We start from the raw sequence: 15,010 nt of genomic DNA on the forward strand, positions 1-15,010 counted from the left end.
AAATTATTCAAGAAAAAAAAGTCTTTCATCGGAAATAAGCATCTTCATAATAAAATAATAATAGCATTTATATTTGAGATGAAATCATTATTACTTGATTTCAATTAATTTTAATTAACTAATTTCGATAATTACAATATTTGATAAAATTTCTGTATTTGTGAAAAATATTTATTCTTGTGCAAACTGAATAATTTAACACTGAAACATTAACTTTTTCAGAATCATTAAATATATTACAACTCCTGAAAAAAACTGGAACCACCGACAATTGATTCGTTTAAAAATTCGAAAAGAGATAAAATTTTAAATTTGCTAATTATGGAGCAAAGTTGCTTTTTAACAGGAAGGTTTAAATTAACATGGATAATGATATTAGCATATTTTACTATTTCCACAATTTTACAATGGTATTTTACCCTACGGTATGAATTATCAACACCTCCAAAAGGTTTTTATCATAGCCAATTTAAGGCTGTTGCTAAAGTTTTCAGGTATATTTTAACTAAAATTTTCTCTTCTTTTCTTTGGTCGAATTTATTTTATATACTTTCATTAATGAATCATATTCACACATTATTCATATTTCCAACTGTTTAATTTCACAAAGAATAAAGAAACAATTGGAATTTGGAAAATAAATGAAGAAAGGAAGAAAATAAAATGATTGAAATTTGAAAGTGAATTTATATAGTTTAAATCAATGGTGGTAACATTTATATTATATTTTAGACAGAATTTTGAAATGGGTTTGGAAAGAGAAGGTGCTCATTTAACAGTTATTCAAAATGGAAAAGTTATCATAAATCTATGGAATGGTTATTCAGATTCTGAATCACTTCGTGAATGGAATCGTAATACGAAAACAGTTTTATTTTCTACCACAAAAGTAAATTTCAGTATTAATTGAAGTGATAGTAAATTTTGGAAAATTCGCTTCTTTTAAATGTAAAATTTCATTTACTTCAGTAATTATCAGTTATGATTTTACTATTTTATAACATTAATGAAGAAATCAATTTAATATATTTCAGTTTGAATTTTTTTTTTTTTTTTATCACTTCAATAACCAAATCTCATTTCTATTTTTATTGTGTTATTGAAATTTTTTGCTGAACTGAAGAAATTTGTTCAAATTCAAACTAATAATTTAATTTAAAATATTATGTAACTCGAAAATATGCTAATTTAAAAGAAAATAGGACTAATTTTACTGATCGTTGATTGAAATATTCTTATACTTAGGAAATTTTTAACTTACAGGCAATTGCAGCACTCTGCCTAGCAATGCAAATTGATAGAGGTCGTCTATCATATGATGATCTAGTAGTGAAATATTGGCCAGAATATGGACAATGCGGGAAGCATATGACTACAGTTGAAGATATTTTAACTCATAAAGTTATCATTTACAATGAAATAGATTTGAAAAAAAAAATAGTAGAATTTTTGATACAAAAAAAAAAGGATCGATTAAATTTTAAAAAAAATTTTAAGTTTAACACTTTTATTTGATTGTTTTTTAAAGTATGATATATTTTTATTTGTATGATATATTTTTAACTTGTCAACTGTATCAAAAATTTGTATAGGCTGGTATTCCATATCTTGATAATATTACAATAGAAGATGTAGCAAATGAAAATAGAATTATGAAAATAATGGAGCAAGCTAAGCCTCTTTGGAAACCTGGAACTGCTACTGGGCGAGTTATCTTTTATATTGTCAAAATACTGTATTAAACATTTCTTTAAACTGTTTTTTTTTTTTTTTTTTTCTTTTTTTTAATGAGTAAGATTTTGTTGCAAAATTATTATGACCTTGTTTTGTGATAATTTTAAAATATTTTTCAAATTAAATAGCAATTTTATCATTTTTTTTAAGATATCATGCTGTGACATTTGGTTGGTTGATTGATGGTATTTTCCGTAAAGTAGATGAAAAAGGACGCAATATTAAAACATTTCTACAAGAAGAAATAGCTGATAAATATGGCAATCTTTTCATTGAAATCAAATTTTGCATTTTAATTTAGTATTATGATTTTTATACATTTAGAATTTAGTAATATGAAAAAATTCTAAGGTATTGATACTACGATTGGTTTGTCAAAGGAGGAATTCAAGAGTTTAGCTCGAGCAACGCAACCTGGATTACTTGAATATGCTCGAGATGTGTTATTTGATCTACGAGTAATTATCATGCTTGCAATGATGTATGCACAACCATCAAATTCTTTAGCAGCAAGAATTCGAATTCATCCATCATGGCTTCCGTTGAATTTTGTAAGATTTTCATGAATATATAACTTTCTCAAGTTCCATAAGTAATTTGACAATATTTTGTGATTTTTAAATTTATTACCAATATATTAATTGCTTATGTTCAATATGACATTACTAAATAACATCTAAAACTATTGTTTTTTTCTTCTTTTTTGAGGATTTTCCATATTTTTTTCAATTCAAAATGTTTTACTCTTTCGTAATTCTTTCAAATCAAAATACTGAAAATTCTCTAGGATACGGTAGCACTGAATGATCCAAATATTGTTGAATTAAATATGGCGGCAATAGGAGGTGTTAGTGATGCTTACAATTTGGCAAAGCTTTTTTCATTGGCAATTGATGGAACACTTTTAAGTAATCAAACACTTGCACAAATAATTCGACCAACTATTACTAACTGGCATTTGGAACAAGTTTTCCTATATCCATTTGTTAAAGGTCGAGGATTCTTTTTTGAAAAACATCCTGTTAATAGGGTAAGTACAGCTATATTTAGGCAAAAAGTACGAACTATTTGCAGTATAACTACGTCATAAGATACATTGAAAATGTATAAATCATTAGTTAGAAAAGAAAATTGTATCGTGACATGGTTATATTTCGCTATGAATTATAAAAATACGACTTCCTAAACTTCAATTTTATTGATAATGACGAATTTTTACAGATCTTAGATTCAGATAACCTTCAATACTCTCCAATTTTCATAATTCATGACAAAGTTCAAATAAGGGCCAGATTTAATACCAAATAAATTGATGTTATGAATCAATGCTAACTTGTAGAACACGTACTTGTTTGGACATCCAGGATACGGTTGCCAAGCACTGAATATCGATTTTGACAATAAACTTGTCATTGCATACGTATCAAATGGTTTAAAAACAGGGAGCGGTAAAATGTGTAGGACATATCAGTCAATACTTCGATCTCTCTATCAATCGTTATGAATAGTAACATTTCTGTATATATTTGTAGCTTTTGAAATTTAATTCAACAATAAACAAATGAATTTTTTGTGACTATCAGTCTTTGATATGAATATTTTCAATCTCTGGTAAGAATCTTCTTTAAATTTGATTTTTATAAAAATGGTTGCTCTTTGCAGTAAAATATTGTTGTGTAGACTTTGCAGCAGTTTGCAAAAGAGTAATATGATAATTAAAAGCGTTACAAAGGAATAGTTTTTTTACGACAAGGTGTTCATTGAAACTACTGCTCGTTTTTAATAAGATGCAATTTTATATGCATCAAACTGTATTAAATTAGCTCAAAACAAAAATCGTACCCTCATCATACTAGTTCAAGCACGTAAGACTTGTCTCAACAACATTATATCACATTTATTTAACACTGCTGAGAAAGTATAAATTCCAATTTACAGAAATTAATATCGGCATAATTGGCCTATAGGCAAATACTTACTTTATTAAAACCTGTACAACATAATCTAAGTGATAATGGTCCTACGCCGCTTATCTCCAGCTCCAGGCACTTTTTTACGCTCAACAACTGAATCAAAAAATTTCGATAAGATAATTCGATTAGTGGAGCCAGGTGAAATTGGACGCTGACAATTTAAAAAGATTCGATCATATGCTGTCTGCAAATAAAAATTGATTAAAACTGGCCAAAATTCCTCGAAAAACTACATCTAGATAATTAAAATACCATAAAAGAAACTATAAAATTCACAATTTAAAAATTTTTGCATTATGACTTGTGAACAATACCAAAGACAAACCTGCTTAGCTCGTTCAGGTGCTAAATCAGATTTACAGCCAACAATCAAAGTCGGCATTGCGATACTTTCAATATCGCTTAACAAAAATCGTGAACTGGATGAAGATGTGAACGATGAGATCACAGAAGGTAACGATGATTCGCCACGAAGTAACGCAACCCACTGCGAAAGATTTGATTCACTTTTCTTATTGCTCAAATCGTGTACTAATATCGCACCTGTAGCTCCTGAAGCAGCAAATAATTTGTTCTTTCCTGTATGCTATTCTTTATTGACATTAGAACTATACCAACAGAAATCCAGCCAATTAATACAGTTCTCAAGCAGGGATTGGAAAGTAGTAAACAGTTTGTAAAATGATTTATTTCATTCACCAGGTTTTTATATCATTTTTATATCAAAAGTAAAAGCAAAAACAAGAAGAAATTAAGAATCTTGCAGACAAAATTTATTAGATAAACACCGACTTCACAAAGAAATATCTTTAAACAATGAACCTTCAAAGAAATTAACAGATGCTTTTTGATGAACTGTGGAACCACCGATATCCCAGAGTTCAATAAGCTCTGTTTGCTCGTCGGTACTTCCAGCACGATATTGGTGAGCGATTACAGAAACAGCACAACCAACCGTACTACTAGGAATTATATCATGCCTGAAAACTAAGTGAATACCGCTGTTTTATTTTATTATTTTGAAATACAAAATAAAAAACATTTTTGTGCTTATGACATTACAGGTTATCAAGTTGTTTCAAAGGAGTCAAAAAGTTTTGTTTACTAAATCTCTTCAGTTCACCTCCTTATTTCTGAAAGTATGCCAATGTAAAAATGATTGTAAAAATAATGAGGGGATGTTTCGCCTGATCTCTGTTTTGAAGAAACAATGCATCACTGATGATTCAATAATACCTGAATGAATCATTCTTCTACAAAGCGAGCGCACGAAACTATACTGTTCTTCGTTTTTTTTTTTTCATAATCTCTATTTTTTGTTCTGGATAAAGACGTGAGTATAAGTGCTACAATTTGAGCTATGTAAAAAAAGTTTCATCCATATTTGTTTTTAATAAATTATTTGATTCGCCGGTAATCAAAAATATAAAAAATAAATATGCACGCCACCTGATCAGCTCATTCTACTTGCAGCAAAAAAAATTGATGAAATGATAATAACCTGTTGCAAACGGCGTTGACAAATGAACTTTTTCCGACACCACTACTTCCAAGGACGACGACCTTATGCGAGCTCATTCCCGACTGACTTCCAGACATAACGAACAATTTGGACATTCAAAATATGCAGAATTAACAATACGATCAATATCTGTCTTTTCAAGAATATATCCACCACCGCAACTAAAATATACCTGTATGAATCATAATATATTTGGCATTGAAACTTATATAATAAAACAGTTCGTAAAAGTGAAATTTCCGAACGTGTCTGAATTCTGTGAGAGGTTCAAGATATAGTTAAGATGTGGGAGAAAACCATTTAATTAAATACTAGATTAGTAAATACTTCCGCTAGTTTCAATCAGGTCAAAAAAAGCATTCAAGATGGTTACCTGCAAAACTCCTCAATCCGTTCAACAGTATTATCGATAACAATCTGTTGCCCAATAATACCTTGATCTTCACGTAGCAACTGTTCTCTCAACCAAATATTGTAATCTCGACGCGTGTTCTCGTTCCTAAGTGTATCAGAACAAATTATTCACAGGCCATAAATATCATTCACGGAATAAGGAAAATTGCGCAAAAAGAATTATTACGCAAACGTTCACACCTAATGAAATTTAATAAATTGTAATACCAACTTTAGGACAGACCACGCCTTCGTCACCAGAAATAACGCCAAGCTGGAACCACCCTTATCCGGATGACTGGTGCGCAGCTTACAAAAATAAGCTTCTTTCAGTTCACTATAAGAAGCTTCTGATGAACAACCTAACACATCGTAGCAATTTCTCATAATGATTCCTGAACATTCCAATTATTCCTCCTGCAAACATCACTTAGTTTATGAAATATTTGTGCCAACTATCGATTAATTGCAGTATGAATTTGTTTGTCGTCTGTCATGAAAACAAGCAAAAGCAACCACACATCGAATACATTCTAATAATTATGCAAATTCAAAGTAGAAAACATAGATGCATGCACCAACAACTTGCAGCTATACAACTTATCGCTCACTACAGAATATTTATTAGCGAAGGAAAAGCGTAACTTAAAGAATAAAGGATTAAAATACAATAAAAGAAATAAAACAGAGAATTTTACGTATAATCTGTACATTAACGAAAACATTTGTAAACGAAGGCACCTTTGACCCCGTTATTCTGGGAACAAATTACTAGACATTTGTACAATGTTCTCAGAGAAATGATGAAAAAGTGTTAATCTCAATATCTAACACACTCTTAAATTTAAAGATAACGGCACTGGATCCTACTTCGCATGAAATGCAGAATCACGAGATCAAATAAAAGATGGTACGGAAAGAAGTATAACATAAATACATATTAAGATGCTACATGATTCAAATATATTACATTGCAAATTCATACTTCGAATTTAAAACGTATATGTTAAAAAATTACAACAATCTTTTCAATCAAAAATCAAAAGTTTAACTGTAATCAAAGAAGAAATGGAAAACACAAAAGAAATCCCTAAAAGGAAAATGACAAATTTTAATCCGTTCTAAGTCTCCAAAGCATATTTCCATTACAAAGGAATTGCTTTAAGAATAAATTCGAGAAACACAAAAGAGAAACTCATACTAATCAGGACTTTCGATTGAACGAAATGGTATAACTGGACGCAATGGAAATTTAATTGAACGATCCGACTGCAAGCTCTGTTTCTCGAAGTCTTCTGTTATATGTTGACGTTCGGATGATGAACGAAACTTGTAGCTGACATTTGCATACTGTTTCAAGCATGGACAAGCTTCAAGCAGAAATGAGCAAAATGGTGCACGCATCGCAAACCACCATGGATTACCCCCACGCGCACCAAATGACATTAAAATCAAACAAAGTAGTGCCAAATCTAATGGAGCACAAACAATGATGAAAGCAATTTGGCTGACTGGTTCATCGTCTGACCATGATATTGCATCCAACTTACCTGAAATTAAAAACAAAGAAAATCTGGTAACATCCAACAGCATATTTCCATGTCAGTTTTTAATTTTGTTCCAGATAAATACACCGAGTGTTTTATTCGTATGCTCTAAATGAAATCAATACTTCAACAAAAGAAGGAAAGCGAAGATTAAAGAAAAAGTCATTCAACTATCCTTCATCATCCCAAGACTTTACTAAAACCCAGTTTACAGAAAAACTTAAATGCGATATACATACCAGTTAGAAGCAAAAGGAATACAAGAATTGGTATCACAAGTAAAGTATGACACAGAGCGGAGTATAGATGCTGTCTTCTCTGGGAAGCTAACATATGAACTGATCGTGCCAACACAACTGCCAGAACAAATGCATAAAGCACCTGTAATATGTTTACTGATCTCATTTGAACTTTTAAATAACTGCAATAATTATCACAAAGAAGAAATAAAGTTAGTGACATTCAAATATGAATAGCATTTTTACAAAATTATGTAAGCAACGATCGATGAACGAATCGGAATTCGCTCAGTGAAAGTATAAGGCAATGAAATAAACTTACTCCGACGACGCTTAAGGATAGGACCACCCACAACGGAATGAAAACGATTGTCCAATGCCAATCCAATATACCATCCAATTTGAAAGCAACAAAAACAAACTGCACAATGTTGATGGAAAAGAAGAGTTCCAACTACAAACACTAATTATGAATTATATCGATTGTAAAAAAACCCACTATATCCATGTAAAAAATCAAAAGCAACCACATAATTTTAAATTCTACAGAGCAAACAACAACCTCAAATGATTTATCGTTTCTGATTGCCCATATAGCAACAACAACAGAGAGTAAGCTTAGAGCGAAAATGGGGACAAAAACGAGCAACCAAGGTAATTCATCCACTGTTGCATTTGCTTGCAATTTATGACAGCATAATACCTCAAACAATATCAGTAATCCATGCTCTCCGGTACATAATATCATTCCGTAAAAATCCGAACGAAGTGAGCTCTCTGTCCTATAACACTTTAGATTTTTTTGGAATTTTAATTTAGAACCATCAAAAACCACTAAATTAACTATAAAAACTGTTTCACGACATGCAGCAGAAAGATAAACCAGTTACGCAAGATAAAATGCTGCATTATCAGTTGATTTTTAATTCAAAAACAAAGAGAATGATGAATATGAAATACGAGCAACTTACAAAGATGGGGGGGATATAACGAAGGATATTGCTGCAACAATAGCTCCAAGAAAAACTATGAATTCGCAAATCCACAACGGTAAAAAGACAAGGGCGTAATTAAGCTCGATAGTACCATCAAAACGTAATGGAAGAAGTATAAAGAAACATAACAAACAACTGTACAGAACGAATTTCCTATAAGACTTAATAGTTTATATTTATAATTGGAATTTAATCAAAACAGCTGTATTTCCCTAAATGCACACCGAAGTGTCTGATGATTGCAAACAGTGTCTGAATAACCGATAATTGAAATAAAAATAAAATCTTTTGGGTGAAAAAAAAAAAAAAAAAAAAAAAAAAACAACTAACATAATTAAGTAAATCAGATAGTGGATATCATGCAAAAAGTGTGGAGAACCAAATAATTATTTTTTAAAAATTAGTTATATAGGTAATTGCTAAAAAGAAAACTTACGGAGCATTAAAGTCCCGAAAAAAACTGCGAAGACTAAGTTCCATCTTTAATTCTTCCATTGAATGTCTTGATGACGCAGGCTGGACAATGGAAACGATATTCCACACATTAAATTGATCATATCTATGTCATCTTTTCTACCAAAATTCGATGCAAAATTGCTGTAGAAAAATAAAAAATAATTTAGCTGAAAACAAGAAAAAAATATGTACCCATATTGCTGAATAACGATGATACTTTCAACAGATCAAATATATGAGACGAAAGTTCTTATCTGATTTAACAATAATACCAAATAGCAGTATTAACAACAACCGCAAATACAGTTGCTGTGACTAAGGTATGTACGTTTTTATCTAGTAAATGACTAATTAAGACAAAACAAATGTTTGTCAGGCGGGTAAAATAAAAAGCAGGAAAATAGGACAAAAAACATTGTAAATATGTAATATCATAGCAGATTGTAGGATTAAATAAAAGAGAATTAAGATTTTGAAAATATGACATATGTAGCATATTATGAAGAACGTATAACTGTCATTCGCATTATTACTCAATAAAACCCCCTAAACCTCGGAATTCTCCTTCATAAGCTCAAAACACTGCATAAATATTGCTAGGAAATATGCTGCATCAATAAAATATATCCAAATTTTCTAAAATCCTAAATAGTGATAAAACCATTATGTCTTCTAAATAAATAACTAGCTAAATATATGAGGATAATACATCACCAACAAATTTAAGAAACAATTAACCCTCACACACTGTGACGTAATTGACGTATAAACAACACGGTAAGAATTCACGGCACGGGCAAATCGTGGAACATAACAGGAAGCACAGTGAGGTTTGGGTTTGTGTGGTATTATTTCAGCAAACTTTCTCCATCGATCTGTTCATAGATGGAACTTCAGATTCCGCCTAAATTTGTGTCATCTTAATCTTTTTCAATTTAGATGACTGTTTCAGATGGTGCAAGTCTTTCCTGCAACATATAACAGTTGACATGGGTTGAAGAAAGGTAAATTTGGGAAATGTTGACATTGCCAACTCGGCGAATTATTTTTTGGTTAAAACTAGCGATCATAATTACTTGCATATCGTTCATCTTTCTTTTCACTCATCTTGCTGAAATCACCGAAAAACCTCATTACAGGTAGTGAATTTTGTTCATATATAAATATCACTGATGAATTCATGATTGTAATTCAACTATTTTTAATATTTTGGAGGGAATTAACTACTTTTAAGTAAATTATTATTCAATTCATCATTTCATTGCATCCTTCTTTTCCGAGATTTAGTGCTTGAATGAATAACTTTTTGTAAATGTACGCAAATGACTGCAACTTTTGTATACGAGTATCCCCCTGTCTGTCTGTACATATATCATATCATCCCATATGGTATTGTTTTTGCAGATATCCTGCGCAACATATACCACCATATCACTGTCCATTGTCAAATAAAACGGGTACAACCTATAAGCATCATGGATTTGTTAGAAATAAGACAAATTTTTTAACGGATGGAAAGGTGCTGGTATTTGTAGAAACGTTGTATTCGAAGCTTGGAAAGCAAATAATTAACATATTAGATGCGCTGAAGATACCTCGTAAAGTTGAAACTCTTACAAAAAATCTTCCGCTTCTAACGACCGCAAAACGTGGACGTTTCTCAATTATTATTGTTGAAAATTATTATAAATATTTAAATTTACTATCATGGAATCGGCAACTTCTTGATAAATACTGTCGTGAATATAACGTTGGTATAATTTCCTTTATTGGTAATCGACCCAACAGCTATATTAATGCAAAAGTCAAAGGTTCACAGTTGACAATTCACACCCAACAACGTGCTGTAAATCTTCGCTTCAATGAACGGTCGCGTGTTAATTTTATTAGTAAACCAGGTGCTGTGTTACAAGCACCAGAACCGGATAAAAATGATTGGATATTATTTGACATCATTAGCGGTAAATAATATATACTTCCAAATTCATTTTTCTGTATGTTTCAAAGGCTAGGGTTTAACTGTAAACTTCCACAGTTTGTGATCAAATATGTAATGAATTGAATTTTAGTAGAAGTGATTAGTATCCATTTGTTTTGTGAGGTGAGAAGAAAACGTACCATTTTTTCAGGCTATGAAGGTATTGTGCTGGCTGACGATATTTTTGGAGAAGAACGCGCTAGTGTGATATTAGACGATGGATCGGAAGATGGTATTGAAAAGATTTTGTTTGGGCATAATTTCACTCATTGGATCAACAAATTAGCTTTTCTTGATTCTTTAAGGTTTAGATTTTTTTTTTTCTAAAGTATTTCGTAATTTAGCTTTCAAATTATTTTGGGACCTTATGTGCATGGAAGAGATAGAATTATACTTGCCGCGCACTTTTTTTCAGCATTTTTTTCGTAGGTATATGCGAGAATCTCTGATGTATGATGACTTGGAGCGATTTGTTCAAATCGACATCGATGACATATTTGTTGGTACAAGTGGAACACGCATGACTAAAGTGGATGCGGATGCTCTGTTGCAATCGCAGTTTCGCTTACGTCGAGATATTACAAATTTTACTTATTCCTTGGGTTTTTCTGGTTATTATTTTCGAAATGGTGACTCCCTTGAGGACAAAGGTGACGAAAGGCTAATTGGTACAATTTTAAGACTTCATCTTTAAAGCATTCAGCTTTAAAATGTTATGCTGAAATGTAATTTTTTCCAGAAATTGGCAAACATTTCCTTTGGTTCCCTCATATGTGGAAACACAATCATGCACACGAACATAATCAAACATATTTGGAAGCTATTATGACTCAAAATAAACTTTTTGCACAGGTTTGGTCTCAATTCAGATCTTCGTTGCTTGAAGTCTCTGAGTTCTTGATAATATGATATTCTTGATAAATTTGTTGGATATCTTGGAAATTTTCAAATATTTCAAAAAGCATTTATGAAATACCAACCTTTGTTAATGTTTGGAATTTAATTTTTAGAGTATGGCCTTGCATGTCAGTTCAGGTTATGCTGTATCGCCACAACATGCTGGTGTTTATCCGGTTCATGAAGCATTGTATAATTCGTGGCAGTTAATCTGGAATATTACAGTAACATCAACAGAGGAATATCCGCATTTTCGACCTGCATCAGCACGCCGCGGCTTTGTACACAGGAACATATCGGTAATTTTTCCACATTAGGAAGATTAATTTTTGTACGTTTTTTTGATCGATCCATAACTCATCTTTTTATTCTTGCATTTGTCATCATTGCATGAATAGGATACAAATGTCTCTACCTTAACCCTTATTTTAATTAATGCTTGATTTTGAAATTCTGAAGCAGATCGTACGTATGATGCTAACTTTTTTGTAGGCTTCTGCAGTTTGGCTTTAAAAAAATACGTTTAGGTGCTTCCGCGACAAACTTGTGGTCTCTACACTCATACACAATTCTTCCACTCATATCCTGATGGATTTACAAAATTACTGAGTAATATTGAAGGTGGTGATCTGTTCTTCACTATAGTGATTAATCCAGTGCGTATTATTATTGGTGTTTTATTGTTATTCCACTCAAAATGTTTTTGACTCTTGCTTAAAATGAAAATTTTTATCTTATAGTTAATAGTTCTTGATGAATAAGAAGTATATTTCTGACCAGTAATTCTAGGAAGACTAGGAAGGAGTCACAAAAATACGACATGAAATTTCAGTTTTCGATCTTTATGACACATCAACAAAACTACGCGAACGATCGCCTCGGTATTTTCTCTTTTGAGCGAGTGATAAATTTTATCAAATGTTGGACAAATTTACGTTTACGGTGGGTAGAACCTGTACGCATGGCTTCTGCTTACTTTGCCCGTTATGCGGCTGAAAAAGTTCCAGTCTGGAGTGTAAGTTTACAAGCTCTGTAATTAATTGACATTTGTGGGATTACTCAATTACCAAAATAAAAAAAGTGATCATTAATGAAAATCAGATGAATTTATGATTTGGATTTCTTATTGTGTTTCATAGCCTGGTGAAGTTTCTCTTTGTATTCTGAACTTGTATGTTATTTAGTCATAACTTTCTCTTCTTGTGACTTTTTTTTTCGTCTATTCTTTTTTACAAACCATGATTCTAGAAATTTTTTTAGAATCCTTGCGATGATCCAAGACATGCAAAAATCCTTCCACAACCTTTCAATTGTTCTGAGATGCCGCTTCCGAACATGCTTGTTGTGGGACCGCAAAAAACTGGTTCAACTGCTCTTGCCACATTTCTTAACTTGCATCCGAATTTCTCTAGTAATGATCCAGTTCCATCATCATTTGAGGAGTTGCAATTTTTTGGAGGGCCGAATTATGCTCGTGGATTGCATTGGTAACATTTTATTGTATACATTTTTCGGTAATTGATTACATTCTTAATTGATTTTCAGTGGTATAAGAGATCCTGTTACAGGTATATGGACCAGTTTCGTTCTAAAATTGATCATCTGATTGTTTTCGAGAAAAGTGCAACTTATTTCGATAATCCGGATGCCCCACGTACATCATTTGCTTTACTACCAAAAGCAAAAATCGTTGTTGGTTACTAATGATTTTGCATTTTTTTTTTTTGCATTTGAATAGTTTGCAACTATTCTTTGATATTCATCTTTTGAAAAAAAACAAATTAATATTATTTAGCGAAGCATTTTCAGTCTTTTTTTCAGATCATTCTTTTGGATCCGGCAGCGCGTGCATATTCCTGGTATCATCACATGCGTGCACATAATGATACAACAGCAATGACGCATGAACTAGATCAAATTCTGGATGCCAACGTTTCGTCGGTTCTTTTGCGGCGCCTTAGAAATCGCTGTATTTCACCTGGAAGGCATTCATTAATATCAGCAGATTTATATCCCGTGCTAAATTACGGGCTGATAAGAATTAAAAATTAGTGGAGTTGTATAAAGGGTTAATTCGCTTCAGTGAAATCTTAATGTTTCAAATGAATGAAAACATCTGATATTTTAACTCGAAAATTTCAGATATACGCATCATTTGGAACACTGGTTGGATTATTATCCATCGACGCAAATTCATTTAGTTGATGGTGAACAGCTTCGTACAGATCCAGTGACTGCTATTACCAATTTAGTTGATACTCTCCATGCACCAAAATTTGCCTTCAGTGATCTCATTAAATTTGACGACAAAAAAGGATTCTTTTGCAGTTATATTAACGGTACAAATTAGTTGTTTCTGTTTGAAGTTTTTCAAAAAAGAAACTTTAAAGTAATGCAGCAAAAAATTGCCATATATGTCAGAAATTGTGAAGTAAAGTGCGTTCTTATTTTTAGTTTTGATTGCATCTTTTTTTCAGGAACAAAAAGATGCTTAGGTACAGGTAAAGGGCGCAAATATGAACCGCTCGATGAGAAACTTCGTGAGAAACTAGATCTAATTTTTAGAGATGACAATATTGCCTTGCATAAGCTGCTGTTGCGTAATGATTTGCCTATTCCGAAGTGGCTACAAAACCAACTTTCCAAAACTAATTTTACTTGAGTACTGAGGGAATGGGAAGGAGATAGGTTGTAATTTATAAGGGATGGATTTTTATTTGATATTTGAATGTTTTAAGAAATTTTCTTGTGTAATGTCAGTCATATAAGCTACTGCCACTCCTTACTTTTTGCTTGACTTGATTTAATTGCAAGGCACCATTCGAAAGCCTTATTTTCCGAAAGGTTTCTTTCAAAGCCTACTTTTTATATGAAATTATCCTCCTTGTTGTCTAGTGACCGCAGCTTTTTCACTATCCTTTTTTTTATTTAAATTTTATTTGACTGTACTTCAACACATCTTTAACTCCAGTATTTCGAGTATTTCTGCATAAATGTATGGGTCTTCCGCAATCACTTACAACTGGTGCATTTAAAAATGTTGTAATGTATTTGAGCAATTATTTTTATCAAGTTGCCTTTCACTTAACGTATTGTATAAAACTCGCTATTGTAAATTTCAGCTGACATATCGAATTTGTATGTACGCTTAATAAGGCCCACTTTAGTTTGGACCACAGAGCAAGCAGAGTTTATCCATGTCGAAGTTTGCGTTTGAAATCCAAACAAGGAATTGTTGTTTTCGTAACAAGTGCAAAATTATCCTAATGCTGTAAT

General features: G+C 31.8%; 4 protein-coding genes across 5 annotated transcripts; 2 read left to right on the forward strand and 2 right to left on the reverse strand.

The window, feature by feature from the left end:
- Nucleotides 1–745: 745 nt before the first annotated feature.
- Bma-lact-6 lies at nucleotides 746–3,238 on the forward strand (the record flags this gene model as incomplete). Of its 2 annotated transcripts, none has more annotated exons than XM_043073371.1 (7): nucleotides 746–889; nucleotides 1,264–1,401; nucleotides 1,593–1,705; nucleotides 1,885–1,994; nucleotides 2,086–2,285; nucleotides 2,522–2,764; nucleotides 3,074–3,238. In XM_043073371.1, 7 exons carry the CDS (start codon nucleotides 746–748, stop codon nucleotides 3,236–3,238), a joined length of 1,113 nt encoding a protein of 370 aa, XP_042929305.1. The 2 variants fall into 2 exon arrangements, with proteins under 2 accessions (XP_042929305.1, XP_042929306.1); XM_043073372.1 differs by having other exon boundaries at nucleotides 2,522–2,726; nucleotides 3,074–3,132.
- Nucleotides 3,239–3,738: 500 nt separating this feature from the next.
- On the reverse strand, nucleotides 3,739–6,009 carry Bm7307 (Ras-related protein ypt4, putative; the record flags this gene model as incomplete). The annotated part of the gene is made up of 7 exons (XM_043073373.1): nucleotides 3,739–3,891; nucleotides 4,033–4,259; nucleotides 4,530–4,687; nucleotides 5,209–5,270; nucleotides 5,297–5,390; nucleotides 5,603–5,728; nucleotides 5,855–6,009. 7 exons carry the CDS (start codon nucleotides 6,007–6,009, stop codon nucleotides 3,739–3,741), a joined length of 975 nt encoding a protein of 324 aa, XP_042929307.1.
- An 813-nt stretch (nucleotides 6,010–6,822) lies between these two features.
- Nucleotides 6,823–8,898, reverse strand: Bm7306 (SD22372p, putative; the record flags this gene model as incomplete). Its single annotated transcript, XM_001892709.1, has 6 exons — nucleotides 6,823–7,172; nucleotides 7,409–7,550; nucleotides 7,731–7,862; nucleotides 7,971–8,190; nucleotides 8,380–8,556; nucleotides 8,840–8,898. 6 exons carry the CDS (start codon nucleotides 8,896–8,898, stop codon nucleotides 6,823–6,825), a joined length of 1,080 nt encoding a protein of 359 aa, XP_001892744.1.
- Nucleotides 8,899–9,876: 978 nt separating this feature from the next.
- On the forward strand, nucleotides 9,877–14,396 carry Bma-hst-1 (Sulfotransferase domain containing protein; the record flags this gene model as incomplete). Its single annotated transcript, XM_043073374.1, has 13 exons — nucleotides 9,877–9,998; nucleotides 10,264–10,820; nucleotides 10,989–11,142; nucleotides 11,267–11,505; nucleotides 11,577–11,689; nucleotides 11,848–12,033; nucleotides 12,262–12,390; nucleotides 12,567–12,749; nucleotides 12,995–13,221; nucleotides 13,303–13,426; nucleotides 13,556–13,719; nucleotides 13,877–14,073; nucleotides 14,212–14,396. The coding sequence occupies 13 exons, from the start codon at nucleotides 9,877–9,879 to the stop codon at nucleotides 14,394–14,396; spliced, it is 2,580 nt and encodes an 859-aa protein (XP_042929308.1).
- Nucleotides 14,397–15,010: the final 614 nt, after the last annotated feature.

The sequence above is a fragment of the Brugia malayi genome (assembly GCF_000002995.4).
Source record: "Brugia malayi strain FR3 genome assembly, contig: Bm_v4_ChrX_scaffold_001, whole genome shotgun sequence".
NCBI classification, from domain to species: domain Eukaryota; kingdom Metazoa; phylum Nematoda; class Chromadorea; order Rhabditida; family Onchocercidae; genus Brugia; species Brugia malayi.